This window comes from Erithacus rubecula (assembly GCF_903797595.1).
Source record: "Erithacus rubecula genome assembly, chromosome: 1".
NCBI classification, from domain to species: Eukaryota; Metazoa; Chordata; class Aves; order Passeriformes; family Muscicapidae; genus Erithacus; species Erithacus rubecula.
Window position 1 is genome coordinate 78,301,222 of NC_136658.1, and position 20,563 is coordinate 78,321,784.

General features: G+C 37.4%; 1 protein-coding gene across 1 annotated transcript in view; it reads left to right on the forward strand.

Annotated features, from left to right (window-relative positions):
* MICU2 (mitochondrial calcium uptake 2) overlaps nucleotides 1-20,563 on the forward strand; it is a 135,082-nt gene that overhangs the window by 68,323 nt on the left and 46,196 nt on the right. Inside the window, exon 2 of the mRNA XM_079320008.1 lies at nucleotides 4,796-4,943. Coding sequence (XP_079176134.1) covers nucleotides 4,796-4,943 — 148 coding nt within the window. The remainder of the gene's footprint in view (nucleotides 1-4,795; nucleotides 4,944-20,563) is intronic.

The window sequence follows — 20,563 nt, forward strand, 5'->3', positions numbered from 1 at the left end:
TCCCACACATTGGTTTAGTTATTCTTGTAGGAGAAAAAATGAGTGTTGCAAGTTAATTCTTTTAGATTAGAAGAATAAAAAAGAAGTATTGATCCTCTTTTCAGATGAGGGGGGAAAAAAGGTTTAAAATGTCTTAGTTTTATTTTTTCCCAAGCAAAAAGGAAGGAAGGTATGTAGATAATAGAAAAAAGAAAGACAATGAAAGAATACAAAGAGACAAAATAAGTAGATTCTATGGAAAGGAGTAAAGAAAGAAAATTATGTTGCAAAAAATTAACTGGAAAGTGTATTTTATTTTATAAGCAGAAAAATTTAAAATATAAAACTTGAAAGACACAGGCACATTAAAACACCAAATCCTATGCAAGGGGATGAAAAGTAAAATGAATTAAAGGGGAAGACATAAATTTAAATTGAAGGAAGAAATAAGTGCATGTGATATTTTAACATAATTTCTCTCTAATAATCAGCAGCATATATTTTGTATTTAAGAATGACTTAGATTTTTAGTGGATACAGAATTAGTGTTACCAAAAAACACATCACAGTGATGGACAGTCTTACTAAAAACACAGGTAAGGGTTATCAAAGTTTTATTTATGCAAAAAAATCAAAGCTACGGTAAACATAAGGGATTTCTTTGACTTCAGCTTGCTATTTTTCATGCCAAAAAAAATAAAACCCCAAAAAAACCCCAAAGCCGAAGATCGAACACAATAAACACCATAAATTCTTTAATAGCATCTTAAAATTGGGAGACTGAATAATAAACAGATTAATTATATAAACATGAAAATTAATTGCATGAAGTAATGTTGTTGCAGGAAGCCAGGAAGGAAACCACAGTCTTGGGTAATGCTAGAAGATGCCAGTGACTGGTTAGCTCTTGATCCATTGCTGTGTCAACTGCAGGCATCCTCCTGGAGGCCTTTTCATGTCATTCAGTTGTGATTTACCATATCTTTACCATGCACATTCTGAAATCAGCACTGGAGGCTTGACATAAAACCACAAAGCCAACAAAATTCCAAGTTAGAGCTGAAATTTCATTCTCTGTTCTCCTGGTGGTGAGGATGCTGTGTAGCATGTGGGAGCAGCTGATGTTTGATGCCCCAGCTGGACCCACACACAGAACAAGCTGAGAGTGGAATTTCAGCCCAAGCTTTACCATCAATGCCACACAGCTCTGTGTGGTTTGATTTCTCCTATATGGCACAGTTAGAGGCAGAAATAAGCCCAAGTCAATCCCAGAGTTATTTTAAACTATAGTTACAAGAGTGTTGTGGTGCTAGTAATAGATTCTTCTCACCCATTGTGCCTCTAAAATTTGAATTTTTGTATCCAGCTTGTCTTGGGTGCGCTGTTGAAAACTGCTGAACTGTTAGATTATAGGTACCTTAATATCTGAGGTTAAGCCTTAAATACATAATTACTTCTTACAGTATGCCTGTCTTTACTTGAAACTCATTTTGTGGAATAGAATCAAAGAAGAAAACTGCTTTTTGCCCAATACATGCATTTTTATGAGCAAAATGAGCCTTCACAGTGTTTTTAAAAATGTCAGGAATGTCAAATCTTTTTGTCTGAAGGACTCAGTGGATGACTCAGGAAAAACTACTTGGAAATTAGTCAGTATTTAATTGAAGTGGGAAGGATACTGAATTGTGGAGAGAGAGTTTTCTCCCCTCTGCATTCTTTAGATTGGTACTTCAAAAGAAGATCAATCTTAATTTTAACTGACTGAATCAGCCCTTTCTTCAAAACTTCATTTTTATTTAATCTTTGGTTCGGCACTTGGAATAATGATTAGAATAGTTATTCAAACATTTGTCTATTCTAAGTACAAAATGGGAGTTATGCTTATAAGGTTTTTTTTTCAAAAAATAAGAGCTTTCTACTTCTTCCCGTGTTTTCACCCCTTACCATCTGTCTTTGGTGGGTCTGGCATCCCTGCTGATTGAAGACTCAGAGAGATGCATTTTGGTGAATAAAAGAATAGCATATAAGAGGGAGGGATACAGCTTTTAAATGAGGTAGTAGCTGCTCTCACTGAGCTCATGATCATGTCCTGGAGGGTGTTCTTTGCAGATGATGAATTTCTTTAATAGTGACGAGATGTCAGGAATTTTGGAAAATCTTAGGAAAAAAAGTAGGCGATGGCACAGCTGATTTATTTCCTCCTGTTTCGTCCTCATTTGTGCTAGTCTTGAAGCTGTACTTCATAAAAAGTTAGCCAAAACTGTGTTGCAAATCTAGGATGCCATTTTCACAAAAAAAAAAGGGTTTGAATGAGTCCATAATCACATGTTATTGTAATTCTGATGGGAACAGGTTCCTTTCCAAATACAAGGCACTCTTCAGAGTTAGTATGTGCACATACATATGAACACAGAATATGCTGAGTTTGAAGGGACCCATCAGGATCGAGTCCAACTCCTGCACAGGACACCCCAAGAACCACATCATGTGTCTGTGCACACTGTCCAAATGCTCCTTGAGCTCTGCCAGGCTGGTGCTGTGACCACTTCCCTGTGAAGCCTGTTCCTGTGCCCAAACACCCTCTAGGTGAAGAGCCTTTTCCTGATATGCAGCCTAAACCTCCCCTGACACACTCAGGCCATTCCCTCAGGTCCTGTCACTGTCACCAGAGAGAGGAGATCAGTGCCTGTGCTGCCTTGTTTTGTCTAACTAAACCATGAGGACAACTTGCTGATGCATTATATGAAGTTCAGAGTTATATGTTAATGCAGTACAGAATCTGGAAAATATGAAAGTGTCTAAGCTCTGTTCTAGGCACTTAAGGCATCATCTGCCCCTCTGCTTCTCCTCACAAGGAAGCTGCAGACTGCAGTGGAGTCTCCCCTCAGTCTCCTCCAGGCTGAGCACACCGAGTGACCTCAGCCACTCCTCAGAGGACTTTTCCTCAAGGCCCTTCTCCATCTTTGTTGCCCACCTTTGGACACTCTTAACAGGTTAATATCTTTCTTATATGGTGGTGTCCAAAACTGGTGCCTATGTATTTCAGTTAAAATTGTGGATTGCTGAAATGCAGTATTCTGCTATCAGTAACAAATTTAGCTTTAGACAGAATTCAGATTAATACTGCAAGACTTAAGAAACTTCAAAATCCAGTTGGTTTGAACATATTGTAGAATTCACTTTTTACTTCTCGTCTAAACTTTTTAATTTTGTATTTATGTAGAAAGATTGCTTTTCATTACATAATTTTGGTTAAAGGATAACTGTGAAACCATTTTCCACTTTTTTAAAATATTTGCTGTTGGGGAAAAGTTGCTTACACTACTGTGAGAAGGATGGGATTTTAATAAGCATGCAGCATGTTAATACCCAGCAACCATGAAATATTAATTTTAGATTTGCAGTGTTGGTTGAGTCTTGTTAACTAAGCAATTATAGAGTCACTTGTGCCCTGAAGTTTTAAAGAGAATAAAGCTACATTTGTTGCTACACTGGGTTTGTTTTTAAGCAGTATTTTCCAGAACATGCAGGTCTGAACAGCAGCAGTGCACTTGTGTTGTAGGCCATGATAGAGCTCTAGAAGCTTAAAGCAGTTCTTTCTAAACCAAAGCAAGTCTTGCCTTCAGATACTTAGAGGTAGCCCATATTTTCCTTGCAAATCAGAATATGACTGTTTTAAATCTAAGTTTTGAGTATTTTGGTTTTTTTCTTGTTGTTGGTTCCCTCCCACCCTTCATTGAAACCTGAGGTTTGAGGTAAACAAACATACTACAAGGGTAAGTTAAAATTGACTATAACAGGTATTTTCATTCAGTGAAATATTATGACAAGTCCTTAGTGCTAACAGAAGGGTGCAAGGTGCAGGATTAAATGGCAAGTTATAGTTTTCCATTTAGAAATATGATAGTGTATAATGGAGTATATGATGGTAATTGTTCCATAATTAATGTTCAAATACACACAGTGTGTGTTCAGAATTTTAGAGTTTCTCATTTTTCTGTTGTCACTTACCATCTCTGAAATCCTAAAGTGTAAATATCTCTGTTTCATTGGGTCTATGTCTTCTTTTGCTGCCAGTAAGTGCTGGTGCTACTCATCAGAGTATTTGTCAACCTGTATGGTTTTGATCCTGAGTTGCTCAATATTTATGAGGAGAGGGTGAAGTTGGAGATTTTTTGTTTGCTTGACTAGTTGAATCTGGGTTTGGTGGTATGATCTCTGACTCTTTTGTTGGTATTTTCATTGCTTTTCCCATTTTTCTAACTTCTCTGAAAGACAGGCTCATACTTAAATTAGAGCATCATTATTCTCCCATCTTAGGAATTGATCCACAGTTTAATAATAAACTTCAGGAATGAGTCATTTGCATGGTTATGCAGCACATTTCAGCCTTTGCTGAGCCAGCCACTAACCTGGTGAAATACTATTAACTGTTTGGTGGGTTTAGGTCTTTTGCTGAATTAACAAGCTGCATTTGGCTCAGCAAGAGCCTGACAAGTAGCAGAGCTGGCAAACAAGGAGGTGCAGGACCACATAGCCAAGAGCAGGGGAGTGGGAAGCAGGAGAGCCTTTGGTGACTTCCAGCCACTGATTTGGCTCACCTGTGTTGTTAAAGCATGTTCTAAATCAAACCAAAAAATACTTTGACTCTAATATAAGCACGTCATTCTTTAAGACTGTGCCACAAAAGCTTTAATTGCTGGTAGCTTTTTGTTGTGGCTACCCACAAAATACTGAGGTTGATCAAGATAGGGTATAGGATTTTTTCTAATTACATCTTTGGTCTACAAATGCAGTGGACTTTTTTCTTTTTTAGAAAGAAGATGTCATTCATGCAGATGTGGATGAAAGACTGTCTCTTCGAAAGCACCGCTTCATGCATTTTGCATCACTGGAATATGAAGGAGAATATTACATGACACCAAGAGATTTCTTGTTCTCTGTAATGTTTGATCAAGTTGAACGTAAGTTGTTTTCTTGTTATTGTGTTTGTGAAGGAAAAGAAACTTGCTGGTCCCCTTAGAGATATCATTTGCAAATCACTGGGACAAGATCCTTTATGTTACATAAATCAGCAGAAGCCAGTTTTTAAATGTTGCCCATATGGATTCTCACAGACACTGCGACCCTTTACAGAAGTGAGGTGAGGCTGATGATTTAGAAATCTGGTGACTTGCTGATGACATCTTTGCATAATTTACATGTCTGATCAGTATGTAGTTCCTCAATTGCTTACATGCCACAGAAAATAGAATGAGTGTATTGTAATAGTGTTCATACCATTCCTGGTCCTGTTATCTTCCATCCACTTCACCAGTGACTAATTCTGTGACCTTTTTTCTTAGAGGAGGCAGTGATGGAAGTGAGTTGAATGAGAACAGTAGAGCCCAGATTCAGTTCTACAGTTTTGGTTTTAAATCTTCTTTGATTTTTATGTAACCTGGTTTAGAACAAATCAAAATCACAAGTGTCTTTTCTAGAAGTATTTTTAAAAGTGTGCTTTCTGAGGAGAAGGTAGAAAGAGCACACAAATAAAAAGTGTCATTGTCCTTTACTGGAAATTTTCTAGCTTCATTAATTCTACTCCATTACTTAAGCTTCTTTTGTCTTTGTATCTTCTTCTGTTATTTCCATGATACAGTAATTTTTAAAATGTTGTATGCTTTTTTCCTCAAAAAAAAAAGGTTTTACAGTTTTCCTAAGTTTTTGGGTTTGTTTTGTTTTGTTTTGCTTTTGAAAGATTGTTTTTCCAGTTTCCAGAGAGAATTAACACTTAGAGGACAAATACTTGTTAGTTCATCTGCTAAGGGAAAGAGGGGAGAGTTGTTTGCTGCAATCTGCACATCTGACCAGGAAAACATGTTGTCTAGCAAAAGCCATTGAAAGCCTGGGATTCTCTGCCCACACACCAGCAAATGCTGTAGTGACTTGGGAGTATTGAACTGGAAATCCAGAAGGGAATTCAAGGTCCTGTGGAAGGGTTTGAGAGACAGGGAGGAAGAAGGAGACCAAAATGCACTTTGATTCAAGCCTGTCGAAAACCTAGGGCAGAAAGCAATTTAAAAGAGCTGCAAGTGGTCAAAGAATAGGACACAAGTATCTGTAATGAAAAGTTTTCCAGTATCTGCCAAAAATCTATAGGTGATTAGGATACATGAATTCACTGCTGACACACAGCTTGTAATATTACAAAGCTGAATATAAATCCTTAGAAGGACTTTATGACCTTGAGAGTCACGGAGATTTTTAAAATACTTTTAATGTATGTTTTTAATGTATGAGTGTTAGACTTCATTCCCCCTCAAAACTTAAGTCATTAAGTTAAAAACCTAAAAGGGTTTTTAGTTTTCCTGCCTGAAAGACAGAGAATACAAAACTTTTTGAAGATGTGGTTTTCAGACAGTTGTCTCTGAAGACAAGGTTAGAGAATGTTTTTCAGTCCTAGCAATTCATACATATTAATTGGTTACTCCAAGTATAATAGTACACATGCAGATTTTTAATGAAATGGTATGTGGTGATATCTGTTTGTAATGCAGCCAAGTTAATTTCAATTGCTTTGCTAATATGAGTAGGAAATAGCATTAAACAGAAAAGAATAAATAATGACTAGAAAAAAAACCTTTGCTCTAATGCATATTTAGCATTTCAAATTGAGGTCAGGCTTGCAGCAGTAGCATCATAGATGCTTGATAGAAAAATGTTGACATTTTAATCTAATGTTCCTAAATATTTTTTTAAACTATCATTGGTGTGGATTCTTTGACCAGTAGCATAAATACTGTGGTAGGCAATTCTCTTGACTTCTCTTGCTTGGGATTTTACATATTTATGTGACTGCAAACAGACAAAGAATTTGATAGCTGAGAAATATGGCACCTGAAGTATTTTAAAGGCAGTGGTTTTATTCATTGTGTTTAGAAGAGTTTCATATGAGGAAAATAAACAGACCTATCTCAAATATCTGTCCTGGTATATTCAGAGTGAGTCAAGATAGTCACCATAGCAAAGCAGCAATTATTTTGGAAGCTTTCCACTTATAGAATAAAATAATTCTCTTCACCCTGAATAGTGCCTTTACACAGGAAAAAGATATAACAACACTTATCTTAGAACATGATACTCTTCACTTACTGCCTATTTGGGTACAATTTTAACATATGATCCTGCATCCAAATGGTGAGTCTTACAATGCTGAACTTCGAGCTGTAATGATTTGGTTATTCTCTGCCTATTTTTGATTAATTGCTAATAAGCAAAAAACCCAAACCTCTCAGCAAAATCTCTAGCACCCTGGCAGTAATCATTCATCTTCATAAATATTTGCTTGGAGTTTTCCAATTGGATGCTTTTTATAGTAATATGGAAGATATAAGGCTGTTCTAAAGTTTTATTTCTCCTGTACTTTTTGCAGACAATATGCAGAAACTTCTGACCAGCTTTATGAGCAGTTTAGTTGTGTACATCAAGAAATATTGCTGAGGTTGATCTGTCCCTATTCAGAGATAAATACTACCACAAGGGAAAAAGGCAAACAAAGGATAAGAAGCAGTAATGATTTGAGAATAGAAGACCTTGGCCAGCCAGCCTTTGGGTTTTTTGCTCATGGGTGGTTTTCCCTGGAAAATTGCTTTGAAATCTTCTATTAGAATTTAAACATAATCAAATTTAGTAGAAAGTAAATGTGGTGTTGTGTAAACCAGATGAGTTGTTGGTGCCAGCATTAAAAAATACCAAAATATTTTAGCTATGTACAGATTGTTAGGTGAATTCCTGTACACAGTTGGGTGGAATTTATTACTAAAGCAAAAATCTTAGGTGTGCCCTTTGACAAGATTGCAAAAGATGCAATAAATTATGATTTATTATGGAAAACTTTACCAGATAAGAAAACAGATGAACTGTACTGCAAATGTATCAGCTGTCATCCAGCCTAAGTGATCTTGAACCCTGCCTGGTAGACCTTAGTTCACTACCTCTGGTCATTTGTTTCCTGGTACATGAGTTTCTCTGTTACTCATTTTCTTTAAAATAGGCAAAAGTTGTGAAATATTGGCATTCCTGTTAATTAAGTCACACCTTCAAAGTTATTTATTGTCAGGGTGATAATGAAGAAAAATATTTACAGTACTACCATGTAAGGAGAATAAGCTGATAACAAATGCAGAGTTTCCTGACAGACTTTTTGTTCTGTATGTTGACAAAGCAAAGAGCTCTATAAAGGAATAAAGACACCATCCAAAAAAATTTTGCTTGCTTTTAGAGGCAGTGCTTCACACCAAGTTACTCTGTAAATATGTGCCTAGTTTTATTGCTGTTAGTTATTTTATGAAAGGAAGCAGCCACTTCTTTATAAACAGTGGCAAACAGTAAATGAGATGTGGTAGCATGGCACAACATTTGTGCCAGTGCAAAACTAACATGACAGCATTTTTTTCTACCAGTTAGTGCAGTGCATACTAAATTCACCATTGGGGATTTTGGATTCCTGGTTATATGCCATGTAATCTTGTGTTAAAACTATGTCACCACAGGGATGTGTGGGCAAACCATTGCAAAACCAGCTAAATTCTTCTGGGTAGTCTGTGGGTTGTTCGTAAATCATCACACCTGATGCAATGATAGTTTAGTATAAAAGTATTCTCTGTTATTGTTCTTATTGTGATGTAAAAATACTTCACAATGTCTAGTAATATTTAATACAAATAATATGAATTTGCTGTATTGCATCAGAAATTCTATCACTTTTAAGATCACAGGTATGAGGATAAAGTTCTGCTGATTTACACTGAATTTTCATTGCAATGCAGGTGCATTTTTGAGAGACCCTTCATGTAAAATTTGTACCTTAAGTTGTGCATAGGCTCATATTCCAGGTTAGACATCTAATACTGTGTTAGAGTTCCATGGAAATACCATCTCTGATGTGCTATTGCAAAACATATAAGAAAATCTATATTAATTTTTGAAAAGGACTGCAAGAATCTTCCTTCAGGAAACAAAGATTTTGCACTACATTGAATCTGAACTATGTTTATGTGCATTTTTTTCTGGAGAAGATTATTCTATATGTCTTCCAGGTAAAAGACGAACCTTCAGATTATCATCTCTGATAACAACTGACACTTAATAAATAAAGACCTTGATCCTTTGTATCTACTTAGTGCAGATTTTATGTGTTGTAGTATCTTCATTCATTCTGCTGTAAAAGAGATTTTCCTGTGTTCTGGTACCAGAGGCAGTATTTCCAAGGTAGAGTCCTATCTGTCAATGAGGATTAGTGTGTTCTAAGTTTCCTTGGAGAAGTTGTTCAAATTGGTTAAGCTCTCTGTGGGAACACGGTGGAAAGTTGTGGTGTGTTTGCAGACTTGCTATGATGTGTGGCTTCCTGTCACAGCATCAGCGTGGTCATGGCTGTGAGGGAATCTGAGGAAAGGACACAGTGCAAGGCTCTGGTGGCTAAAAAATTGAATTCTCCATTGTCCTTAGTTGAGGTCAGTGCTGGTGCAGTCAGTTGTGTTTGGAGAGCCAAAAGGGAGAGTCAATAGATGAACACTGTGGAATGACCTGAGTCAGTCTTTTTATTTTTGGGTCTTGAGTTTTTTTGCCTTTGGCAGGAGTTCAGGTGCCTATGCTTTAGTGTCTTCATTTTGACCTGAATTTCATATGCAATAACTAACCAGACTGATGTGACTCATGCATCAGTGTCAGATCTAAAATCTAGGATTCAGAGTAAAAGAATAAGATTGAAGCTTGTCTAAGTGGAAAAGCTTCATATGGGAAGTAGGGATTGAAGTGTTACATGGGGAATCATTGATACAGCTGGGAACTGAATTAAATCCTCTCAAATTTCTAATGTGTTAACAAAGAAATAGTTTTCTCTCTATCTCTGCATTTAGTGTTTTTTTAGTACAGATATGTCATTGTTGCTCAAATCCTCCAAACACAGTAGAGAACTCTGCAAGCTGAGGATGCATGACAAAGATGACTCCTTTCCCAGTGCTAGATGGAAGCTAAAATGAAGATAAATCCAAAGAAATAACATGGCGGTTTAAGGTTATTAGATTAACCTCTTCTGAATTTTAGAAAATGAAACAAAATCAGCCAATTCTAGCCAAAGGTTCTTAGTCATCATTCTTTACTCATTTCTTAAAGTGGGGTTGTGAGTAAAGAAAAATACTATTCCTGTTAAGGAACTGAACACAAAAGTAAAGATAAACATTGATTGCTGAAAATGTCTTCCATACTGTGGATTTTTCTTCCTCAGCTATCCTTTATTACGCAAAAAGCATTAGGAAATCCTACCACAAACCTATCAAAGTCTTCAAATTAACTTACTTTCACTTTCCCTTAAGTGTCCAAGTAGAACATAAAAAATTGGTGTTGTGCATAAAATACTATATTGTTTTGGACCTAATGTTGTGCCTCAGCCAATTGTTGGTAATTACATAAGCTTATTAAGGGAATTTTTTGTTTTTTCTTTTGTCCTCATTAATTAGATGTTAACTCTGATAAGTAACATAATAGGCTGTGTGTTTATCAAAAAACTAATTTGACAGTAAATAGTTCTTTGTTTACAAATATGGCAGAAATTCCTGTCATCCTGATAATATGTATTTATGTCTGGACAAATGTTTTATTGTGAACTCCAAATAAACACTAATGCACTTTCATAATGGTTGCATCACAAGGTACTACACAACAGAATCAAAGATGGGATTCTTGAGGAGAAATGCAGTGTTTCCTGCTGCAGCATTCAAATCTGCTCTGTTGGCCAGGCTTCTTTTTTTGGTGTATTAACCACTGGCCTCTGCACCAACTTATTTGTTTGCCCTCATTTTTCAGAAAAGTATATTTGGTTGAGAGTCTGAAAAGCAGCTGAAGGGGAGCAGCGCTGGGAGCAGAGGTGTTAGGGGAGTGCTGGCTTCCAGCACTGTAGCCCTGCAGCTGCAGCAGTGAGGAATTGTGCACAGTCAGATGGCAGAGCAGGAGGAAAGGGAGCCATGGAGCAAAATCATTTACAAAGGAGCATGGTTTAGAATATCACTGCACAAGGAAAATATCTTTTTTCCCCCCCTTCAGTTCTATTTTCATGCCTTCAAACATGTTGAAAGTATCTGAGATGCATTCCTTGCGCAGTCGAATAGGAATTTTTTTTTTTAATCTTTAAATTTATACTGATATTATATTAATTACATTTATATGTTTGCAGGTATGTCTGTGTGAGACAGCAGTAAGGTTATACTGAGTTCGTGTCTCTGTTGTGGTTTATTCCTATTTTTCCCTTCATGGCATTGATGACTGGCTGAAGAGTAATGCAGTTTGAGTATTCTTACCTCATTTAACTGCAATGCTTACTGATTAGGTAAAAACCTGGGCAAGATGATTTTAAAGTATATTGCTAGCCATTTAGCCTTCTGAAAAACAGTTCAATGAAAAGACAAATTACAGCTTCTTAATGAATGAAAGCAATTTTTAAAAACTCAGCACAAAAATAGTACCGATAATAAAAGCGATCAGGCTTCAGCAGAGTTGTGAGCAAGTGGCAAGTGGTCTCAGTGCACATCTTGAAGGATTTGGTTATTTAAAGTGTGAAAGTTATTGGTTATTTAATGGCATCTGAATGGAAAACAGATTCCCTGAAAGGAATGAAAATATATTGTGCACATACAGAATACTTGTAGTGCAAGTAATGGAAAGATCTGGTTATTAATAACAGGAGTCTGCTTGTTGTATAAACACCGTCTGCCTTAGAATTTCAGAAATCTTGCAACAGTTTCTGCTTTAGTCAAGTATTCCAGTTTTGTGACATGCTAATGTGATATTTAAAATACCTTACAGAGAAGTCACTTTTTTATACATATGGGCATATTTCAAGAGTTCATACAATCATTCTTGGTCTCTGAATATTTTTCCTATCTTTAAAGATTTTTTTTTGTTTTTTAGAATACCACACACTGTTTCAACTACTCTTATAACATACTGTCAACATACCACAGAAAATATCTGAGATTTGTTCTCCCACAGGTTCCAAACAGTTTTTGACAGATTACTTCAGTATTTTTTTTAATAATTCAGTGGAACTTAATCAGTTCTGAAACATCCTGCTTAAGTGACAATTAAGTCTTAACAGATGTAGCGTGAAAATCAGATCAATGATTTTTTTTCACTCTTAAGTGTATTTTAATTTCTTGCAACATATGTCCTCAACACAGACAGGTATTGGTTTATACCGAAGAAGTACAATCTGATTTTAAAATTCCTTGGCTTGCATTCAGTTATTTAAGAACTGATGAAGATCTGCAGACCACTGGCGGATCATAGCAGGTGCCAGGAGTGCAGGTCAGGCTCCTGCCAAAATCTAGCACACATTCTAGCCTCATATTTTCAGTTGTTTGTAACTCTTTTGGTACTGATGGTTCCGTGCTTTTCCTTAGGCCAATGCTGAATTTTTATTGTATTAGTCATATGATTTATCCTTTTTTTAGTAACTTTCATACAGACTACTATTTTTCCCCTGCTTGTTCTCATAAGAAATGTTACATTATGAGTTTTAAAAAAATGCCTTAGGTAGAACCACAGAGCATCAATCACTTTACTTCTAGGCAGTAGCAGCAGGCAAGGTGTGCAGCCTGCTTTGGTAGGTGAGAGGAGCTGTCCATACTTCCCAAACAGCTGGTGTCTCCAGGGGCACCTTTGAGAAGTTCCATTGTTCCCAGTTTGGAAAACACTGGCACCGATTCCCTAAGGAAGAAACTGGCCAGGTTATGCTTTGTTTTTCAATCCACAGCCTTGCACCTGCAGTGGGTTATAGCACCAATTGTGCTCAGTAGCCTTCCTCATCTGCTGTGAAACAAAAGCAAATACTTAGTTCAAAGACTTTTTTTTTCCATGTGTAAAACACACAGGTTCCTCTTGTTAGAGGCACCTGCTTATGTGGCAGTGCCCTCCCTTGGGCTACCAGCTTCGTTACTGCAGGGTAGGATGCAGACAAGAGACAATTCTTAGTAATCAAATCAGCCATCCAGTGTTGCCCCTCAGAGAGCTCAGATCTTCACACCATCATCCATATTTCTGGCAAGCATCTGGTCATTCTGCTGGCTACATCTTTTTTTAAATATCTATCCTCTCAGACCTGGAAAAGCCTGAAAGTGAAAGGATTTTACAGACACAGCTAACAAAAAAATACTACATTTTCTAACAAATCGTGCCTTGGTTTTTACCAGACAAAAAGTAGTTCAGCATTGGTAGTAGGTCCAAATCCATCCTACCTGGCCATTCTTGGTTTTTCTAGCTCCTTTTTAAGCTGATCAGTATACATAAAATATCCAGAGACTTTGTTCACCAAAAGCTGCAGTCATACTTGGCTTAATAAAAATTTTTAAATGGGCTCCTTGCATGGAATTTAAATAGAAGACATGGCCAAGACAGCTACCTTTTGATGTTATTCAGTTTATTCCAGTTGTCTTTCAGGACTGATGTTTGAAGTCTTCAGAACAATGCAGCTCGTTTTCCCAGGCACCAGCCTTCTTTTCAAGTCTTGAATGCGTGAGCTTTGTGCCAATACCTCTGATACTTCTGGAACTACTGAGACAGTGAAATCTTGCTGCTGCATCAGTATTGGCAAGCACGTAGTAAGTCACGTATCCCACTAGAGAAACTGCCAGTACAAGAAAACAGAGGACTTTTCTCCTTTTCTGTTCCTCTCCAGATGTTGGGTGGTTTTTTTTTTTTTTTTCATTTTTGTTTCTCCTGGGGAAGGGGTGTGCGTGTGTTTGTGTGTCACTCACACCCTGACAATAGCATTTATTTCTTTTTTGTGGATTTGTTGGTGACATACAATGTGAGAGCTTTGTTTTGTTTCACTGTCAGTTTCTTGGGAGGAACTATAAAATCTAATGCTCAAAAATTTCATCTGCTTCTCTGCCTTTCTTTGAATTGCCTAAGGAGAAACATTTTTTGCCAGCTGTATGGTGATAAAGGCAGTCTCTACTGCTGAAAATTTGAGAGGGTCTTTTAAACCAGTATGGTCATTTTAAAAGTATACTGGGCAGCATAAATTGCTCTACACTTTCACTAGAAGAAAGCTGTCCATTGTTTGCTTTTCATTTGTACCAACTGTGAGAATTATAAAAAGCCCATTTAAAATATGATTCATTTGTCGTTTCAATCTCTTTCATCTGCAGGTAAAATAAGTGCTCATTTCAAGAGGACAGTTGTTACTCTTTATGTCCATTATTTCTGTAAAAAGGACAGAGGATATCTGCTTAGTCAACCATTATAAGAATACTCATATTTATTGCCACTGCTTACCTAAGTTAGTATGTAATATCTCATATTTTTCTGGAGTTGTATCCTCCTTTAGGGAATACTTCACAGCTTAATACTTATCTTTAACGTTTCATAGCTAAGCATTTCAGAATTTATCATATATGTTCTCTAAGTAAGCTCGTATTTCATCAGATTAAAATAAAACTTAAAATGTAGGCCTCATACGTTTTTTCATACTCAATTTAAAATCATTCTTAACCACAGATTATATTGGAAAACAGCAACACATCTCTATTGCTTAAAACCTCTGCTGATATCCACCCTATAAGTAGTCACTGTCTGTATAAACTCTCTTGCTCATATGCTAACACTTCCCAATTCCCAAAATAGTGGGTTTTCTTCATTTGAACCTTAGCTCTGTGTTACATTGTAGATAATTAAGCTACCACTCAACACTGGTGTTGTTAGTTTAGCAAACCTGAGTTTATTTTTATCTCCTCTGTCTGGATGAGACCATCCATTCCACAGCTTCATGTAGGTATCTTTATTCCATGCTTTTCTGAGTGTGATATATCTGTGTAAAGCCAGCGTCGTTCCCTGGCTCACAGCACGATCCGCTAGCAATCACTGTGGTCTGAGAAACGGAACAAGGATGGAGGTCAGGAACTTCTTAAATTAAGACTGTTGCTGAAACTTCTGAATGTCAGACTGCAGCTTTAGTTAAGGAGAAAAATGGTTCAAAGCAAAGCTCACTTGAGCAAAATGTTGAAATGGATGTAGCCTGTGCTCCACTCGCAGTCACTACGTGCAGAACAGCTTCCAGCCCCAAAAGTGCTTTGGCCTTCGTTCGGTCTTCCATGTGTCTGCCAAGCTGAGGATATTGGGGTAGAGCAAATTATTTTCTGCATTCTCAGGTGAGAAAATTGTTGACATAATCATTGCATTGTGGCTAAAGCAAAGAGAGATCTGGCAAAGGACATCCTCTTAGGAGGTCATGTACAGCCAAGGGCTTGATGCCCCCATGTAAGATACACTTTAGCGCAGGGAAAGGAAAAAATTGTCCATTTTTTCAGTCCACAGCTGCTCTTGGAGGAGAAACTGGTTTTTTTATCAGAGAAGCTGAGAATGGCAGGAAAGAGACAACACAAGAATAATTGAAAGTGGTGAACACAGAAGCCCAGTATACTGAAGCCTGCTGCAAGTTAATAAGACATTAGTGGGAATTTTGATGTAAAGTGTATACTTCTGCATTTGGATTTGCCTTCTTAATTATATTTACTGAATAAATATTTATGTTCTATTTCTGTCTTGACCTATTGCAATGTTTCCTCTGGTGCTTAATATGGTCAGAATTCTTCAGAAAACCTGACTGAAAAATAAAAGCTGGGGTAAAGCCAAATGTGTTTCAGAGGTTTGCTTCATCAGATTATTTGAATTCAGGGGGAGAAAATTTTTTTTCTGAGAAAATAAGACAATTTTAGAAAAGAACAACTTATTTTTTGAAAGGAGCTCGTGATCTTCTTTGTCTAGACTTTTTTTTTCTTTCTGACAGATTTTTTTTCTTTATCATGAGGAGTTTGAAGTCAAAGGGTCAAGTGGTAGCTTATCTTTTCTTATTCAATCTGCAAAGTTCATTCTTTAGTAGAGGAGGTGCTTTAGTTGATGCACAAGACTGTTTTTACTGCTATAGAAGGCTGATGAACATCATGTCAATAATTTTTAAGCATACTATTAGCAGCATTAATTTTTTTAAATTGACCAAGCTGTTTTGACCAGTGCAATAGTACAGTTTTTAAGCTATTCTGTTTGAATGGCAAAAATAGGTTAAACCTTTCATAGCTTAAAAAACAGGAGCATCCTGTTATCATTTACATACCCTTGGAGCCCCTGCTGTAGGAAAGCTTTCCAAACATCTGTTAATTGCTATGTGGCAGATGTTAATGATGTATAAACAAGTCAGACACAGCAGGGGCTGTTACTGGCTTGCTTAGAGCTTCTCTGTATGCTAATAACAGAATGAGATAATCTTAGGAGTGAAAGAAACTTCAGGCTAATTTAAAGATAAAGGTGAGAATGATGTGGACCATCAACTGAAGGAAAGCAAATCAGCCACTGAAAGGAACTCAAACAAGAGAAAGAAGAAGGAAAGAAAAAGTAGAGATTACAATAGTGCTTGAACCTGGTGAGCTGTGGAAATAGTCAAGTAAGTAGATCTGTAAATGGTCAAAGGATCAGTAAATGCTCAAAGCAGTAGACAGTGTCTTCTGTATGAAAAGTCCTAAACATGATTATTAGAATGTCCTTATCTTTCCATAATGGCAGTTGGAAAAAATAATGTCACTGGGGTGTAATCTACACTAAAATGGCCTTCCTAAAATTTTCATGTAAGGTTGTACTTCAGAGCCTTATAAAGGAAAAGGTTCCTTCTGGAAATTCTGCAATGACAATATTATCTTAATTCAGCTCCGAATAAAATTCCCTTTATTACTATCATCCTTGTCATCCCCAGGAATCTAAAACATCTGAAGTGCTACAATAGCAGTTTTATTTTATTATTTTCTTTTATTTTTTCCCTCTCCTTCCTTAAGCTGATTTATTAGCATTAACAGGGATTAGTTGCAATTATTAAGCTTCTGTTGTAAAAGAAAGTGATGCATTAGGTTGTGCTAGAGTAGGCATCCAATAATCCAGTTCATCCTTTTAATTGCAAAATGGATGTGTTTCCATGGTGAGTGTTTGTGAACCCGCATCTTTCAGTGGACAATGTCAGCAGAATTTGGGAAGGTGGAGAACAGATGAATATTATCATCAATTGTAAAAATACAGAGTTTTTGAAGTAAAACTGTAGACTAGTAGCAAGTGGACCCAAAACAACCCTGTGTGCTTTCTTTTGCCTGTATTCGTCATATCTTTTAGAAGTTCCTCTTACTGACATTCAACACAGATTGTAAATAATTTACTGAAGCCTTTCCAAATTTTTAGTCAAGAGAATTATTTCATCTCCTTTTTGTCCTCTAATACAAATGTATTTATTATTTCTTCAAGAAAAGTCTACTGCAGAGGTGAATAGGAGGTGCAACTAGCCCAGTCACCCCACGCAGTAGTTGAACACCATCTAGTGGGTGTTCACTTAATCCTTTAATTCCTAAACAGAATCTATATTGGTTATAATTTACAAAGTACTTGTTCTCCAAACTCAAAAGCAATGCCCTCGGACAGCTAGTCACTGTAAATTGCATGTTCATGAATGTGGCTTTTGTTCTGGAAGGGAAGCATAATAAGGGTTTGAATTTGTGGTGTTTATTATGCTCTGGACAGTAAGACAAAATGTCCCAGGCCTTGAGCTTAAACACACATTTCACATTAATGGAATTACCAATATAGAATCCTTTCAATAAAATGCCCCAATTCACTGGTAAATCCAGTGCTTAGTACTCTCATGCCTCAACAAATAAAGCAAAAATGCTGTATTTTAGGTTGTCAGCGAGAATTGAAGCCAGGCTACACCCTTCAACTGCATGAGATTGTTGTTGCCATTAGTATAAGCAAGGGAACAAAAGCCAGAGACTGCCTATGAAACCTACCAACTATTGCATGTATTTGGTGTTAGTGTATGTTACAAAAGCACATAAATGGATATTTTCTTTTTTGAAGGATTGGTCAGGTAACTGTATTAAATTAGAGAGATGCCTTGTATTCATAATACTTCTAGAAGCAAATGTCTGCAAACACGTGTTCTTGAAGGACAGGTGTCTGCCAATAAAGGCAGAAGCTTCTCTTTGAATTACAGAATGTAAACCCCCTTCCTCCAAATTATTATAATTTTGAAATTAAGGGGCTCTCAGGCAAAGATACAGGAATTAGGAATAACAGTTCTTTACTAGGAAGATTAAAATAGAAATACAGTATTACAAAGAACAATCCCAAAACACTGACAGAGTCAGAATACAGTCTGTCAGTCAGGGTGTTGGTAGCAGTCCCATTAAATGGTGGCTGCATCCTCCTGCAGTGGCAGATGTGGTTCTGCTGAAGCAGTGCTCCTGTAGGGTGCAGTTTTCCTCTGAAAGTCCAGGGATGATGTGGAAAGGTCCAGTTTTCCTCTGGAATCCAGTGGAAAGAAGGTATCTTGTCCAAAATCTCAGTTTTTATCTAGGTAGGAGAGGCTTGGCTCCTCCCCCTGGCTGGAGCATCTCCCAGTGGGATGATGTAATTTTATAAGTCATACAATGGGACTCAACGGCCCAGCAGCAGATGATATCTTGCTGCAGGGAGGATGGGTTGTGGAAAAGATAAAGATGACTGCCTCACCTTGTCTTAAAGATGGCCCATTAGCAGATAGTATGTGCCATGGAGATAAGGAATCACTGCCCCACCTGGCTTCAACAGGTGGTGATAGAATACACATTTCTGGCCACATCAACCCAACATAACATGCTAAACCCAACTGAACATGGTCTTGGGCAACAGATCCTGACTGACCTTGCTTTGAGCTTTTTCCTGTTGTCATCACGAGGAGATAAGGACTTTCTAGTTATGTAATAACCTTCAGAGCTCCCTTCCAACTTCAGCTATTCTGTGAGTGAGGCAATTTCCCTTAACCACGGGGGAACCCCACTTCATGGGTTTTCCCACAGATTTCTCAGAAACTCCTGGAACCATCTTTCACAATCACAAAAAAGGTGCTGTTTGTGATATGTTTCCAAGAATGTTACCACTGGGAAGGAAAGAAGAACAATAAGATGCTTGAAATTATATGTTTGCTCTGTGAGGGATTGAGCCCTGAAGGCCTCAATTTATAGATATTTGATGGAAGGACAAGCCACTAGGAGAATGAAACGATTACTACCATCATTAGCAATAGAAATCAGACATCCTGCTGTTGAGATTTCCAGATTTTGTAATAGTAGTACAGAAATACATCAGCCACCTCTTTCTTTCTGTTTTTTTTTTTTTTTTTTCTGAGTAGGGAGTACTGTGATATGATGAATGACAGTTTCCCAAACTGATGTTTCTAGTAAAATTCCATTGTACTTTTCCAATCAGCTGTCACCTCTTTGAATATTTTTGGCAGTATTTCTAAGACCTTTTACTGCATGTTGCTGTAATGGAAGTAAATCTTTAAATAAACCCCAAAACATAACAAAAGAGAAATCTTTAATGATGGTGTAAATAATTTTGATATGTGATAGGGTGAAACAGGAAAACCAGTAAAAAAGTGAGCTACTACATAAACTGGATCTAAGTACCTATTTTTATTTACAATACTCTTGAGAACCCATGCAATTTATGTGAAATGTCAATGCTCCTGGTTGCTTACCCACTGCAGTAATTTAAATTGCCTAGATGCACTGGTATGTCAGCTATTTACTACTTGGACACAAGCACAATAAATGTCCTATATCTGAAGAGAATTACAGTAACCATTGCATTTTTCATGCTGATACCATTAAGAAATACAGTTTTTTCACTTAATATTCCAGTTTTAATATTACAAGTTTAAATTACTTCAAATCATCAGATTTTTTTTTTCTTTCTGTTTCACTAGGAATAACCAATTTCAACAGTATGCTGAAGTTTGTGCTTGGATGAATAAGTTTAAGAAGCAAACTATTTCGTAAACAAAGGAGTTGAATTAATTTTACCAATTTTGACCTGCCCAGTGGATGAGGGAAAGGCTATGGATGTTTTTCTACCTAAACTTTGGAAAAGCCTTTGATGCTGTTTCCCTCAGCATTCTCCTACAGAAGCTGGCTGCTCATGGCTTGGGGGATGCACTCTTCACTGGGTAAAAAATTGTCTGTATGGCCAAGCCCAGAGAGTGGTGCTGAATGGAGTTACATCCAGCTGGGGGCTGTTCAGTAGTGGCATTCCCCAGAGATCAGTTTGGGACCACTTCTGTTTAATATCTTTATAGATGATCTGGATGAGAGGACCAAGTGCATCCTCAGTCAGTTTGCAGCTGATACCAAGTTGGATGGGAGTGTTGATCTGCTGGAGAGCAGGGAGACTCTGCAGAGGAATGCTGGATCAAAGGGCCAGGGCCAATTGTGTGATGTTCATCAAGGCCAAGTGCCAGGTCCTGCACTGGGGTCACAACAGCCCCAGGCAGCACTGCAGGCTGGGGGCAGTGCCTGGAAAGCTGCCTGGCAGAAAAGGACCTGGGGGTGCTGGCAAACAGCAGCTGAACATGGTCCAGGGTGTGCCCAGGTGTCCAAGAAGGCCAGTGGCATCCTGGCCTGGTTCAGCAGTGGTGTGGCAGCAGGAGCAGGGCAGTGACCATCCCCCTGCCCTGGGCACTGCTGAGGCCACAGCT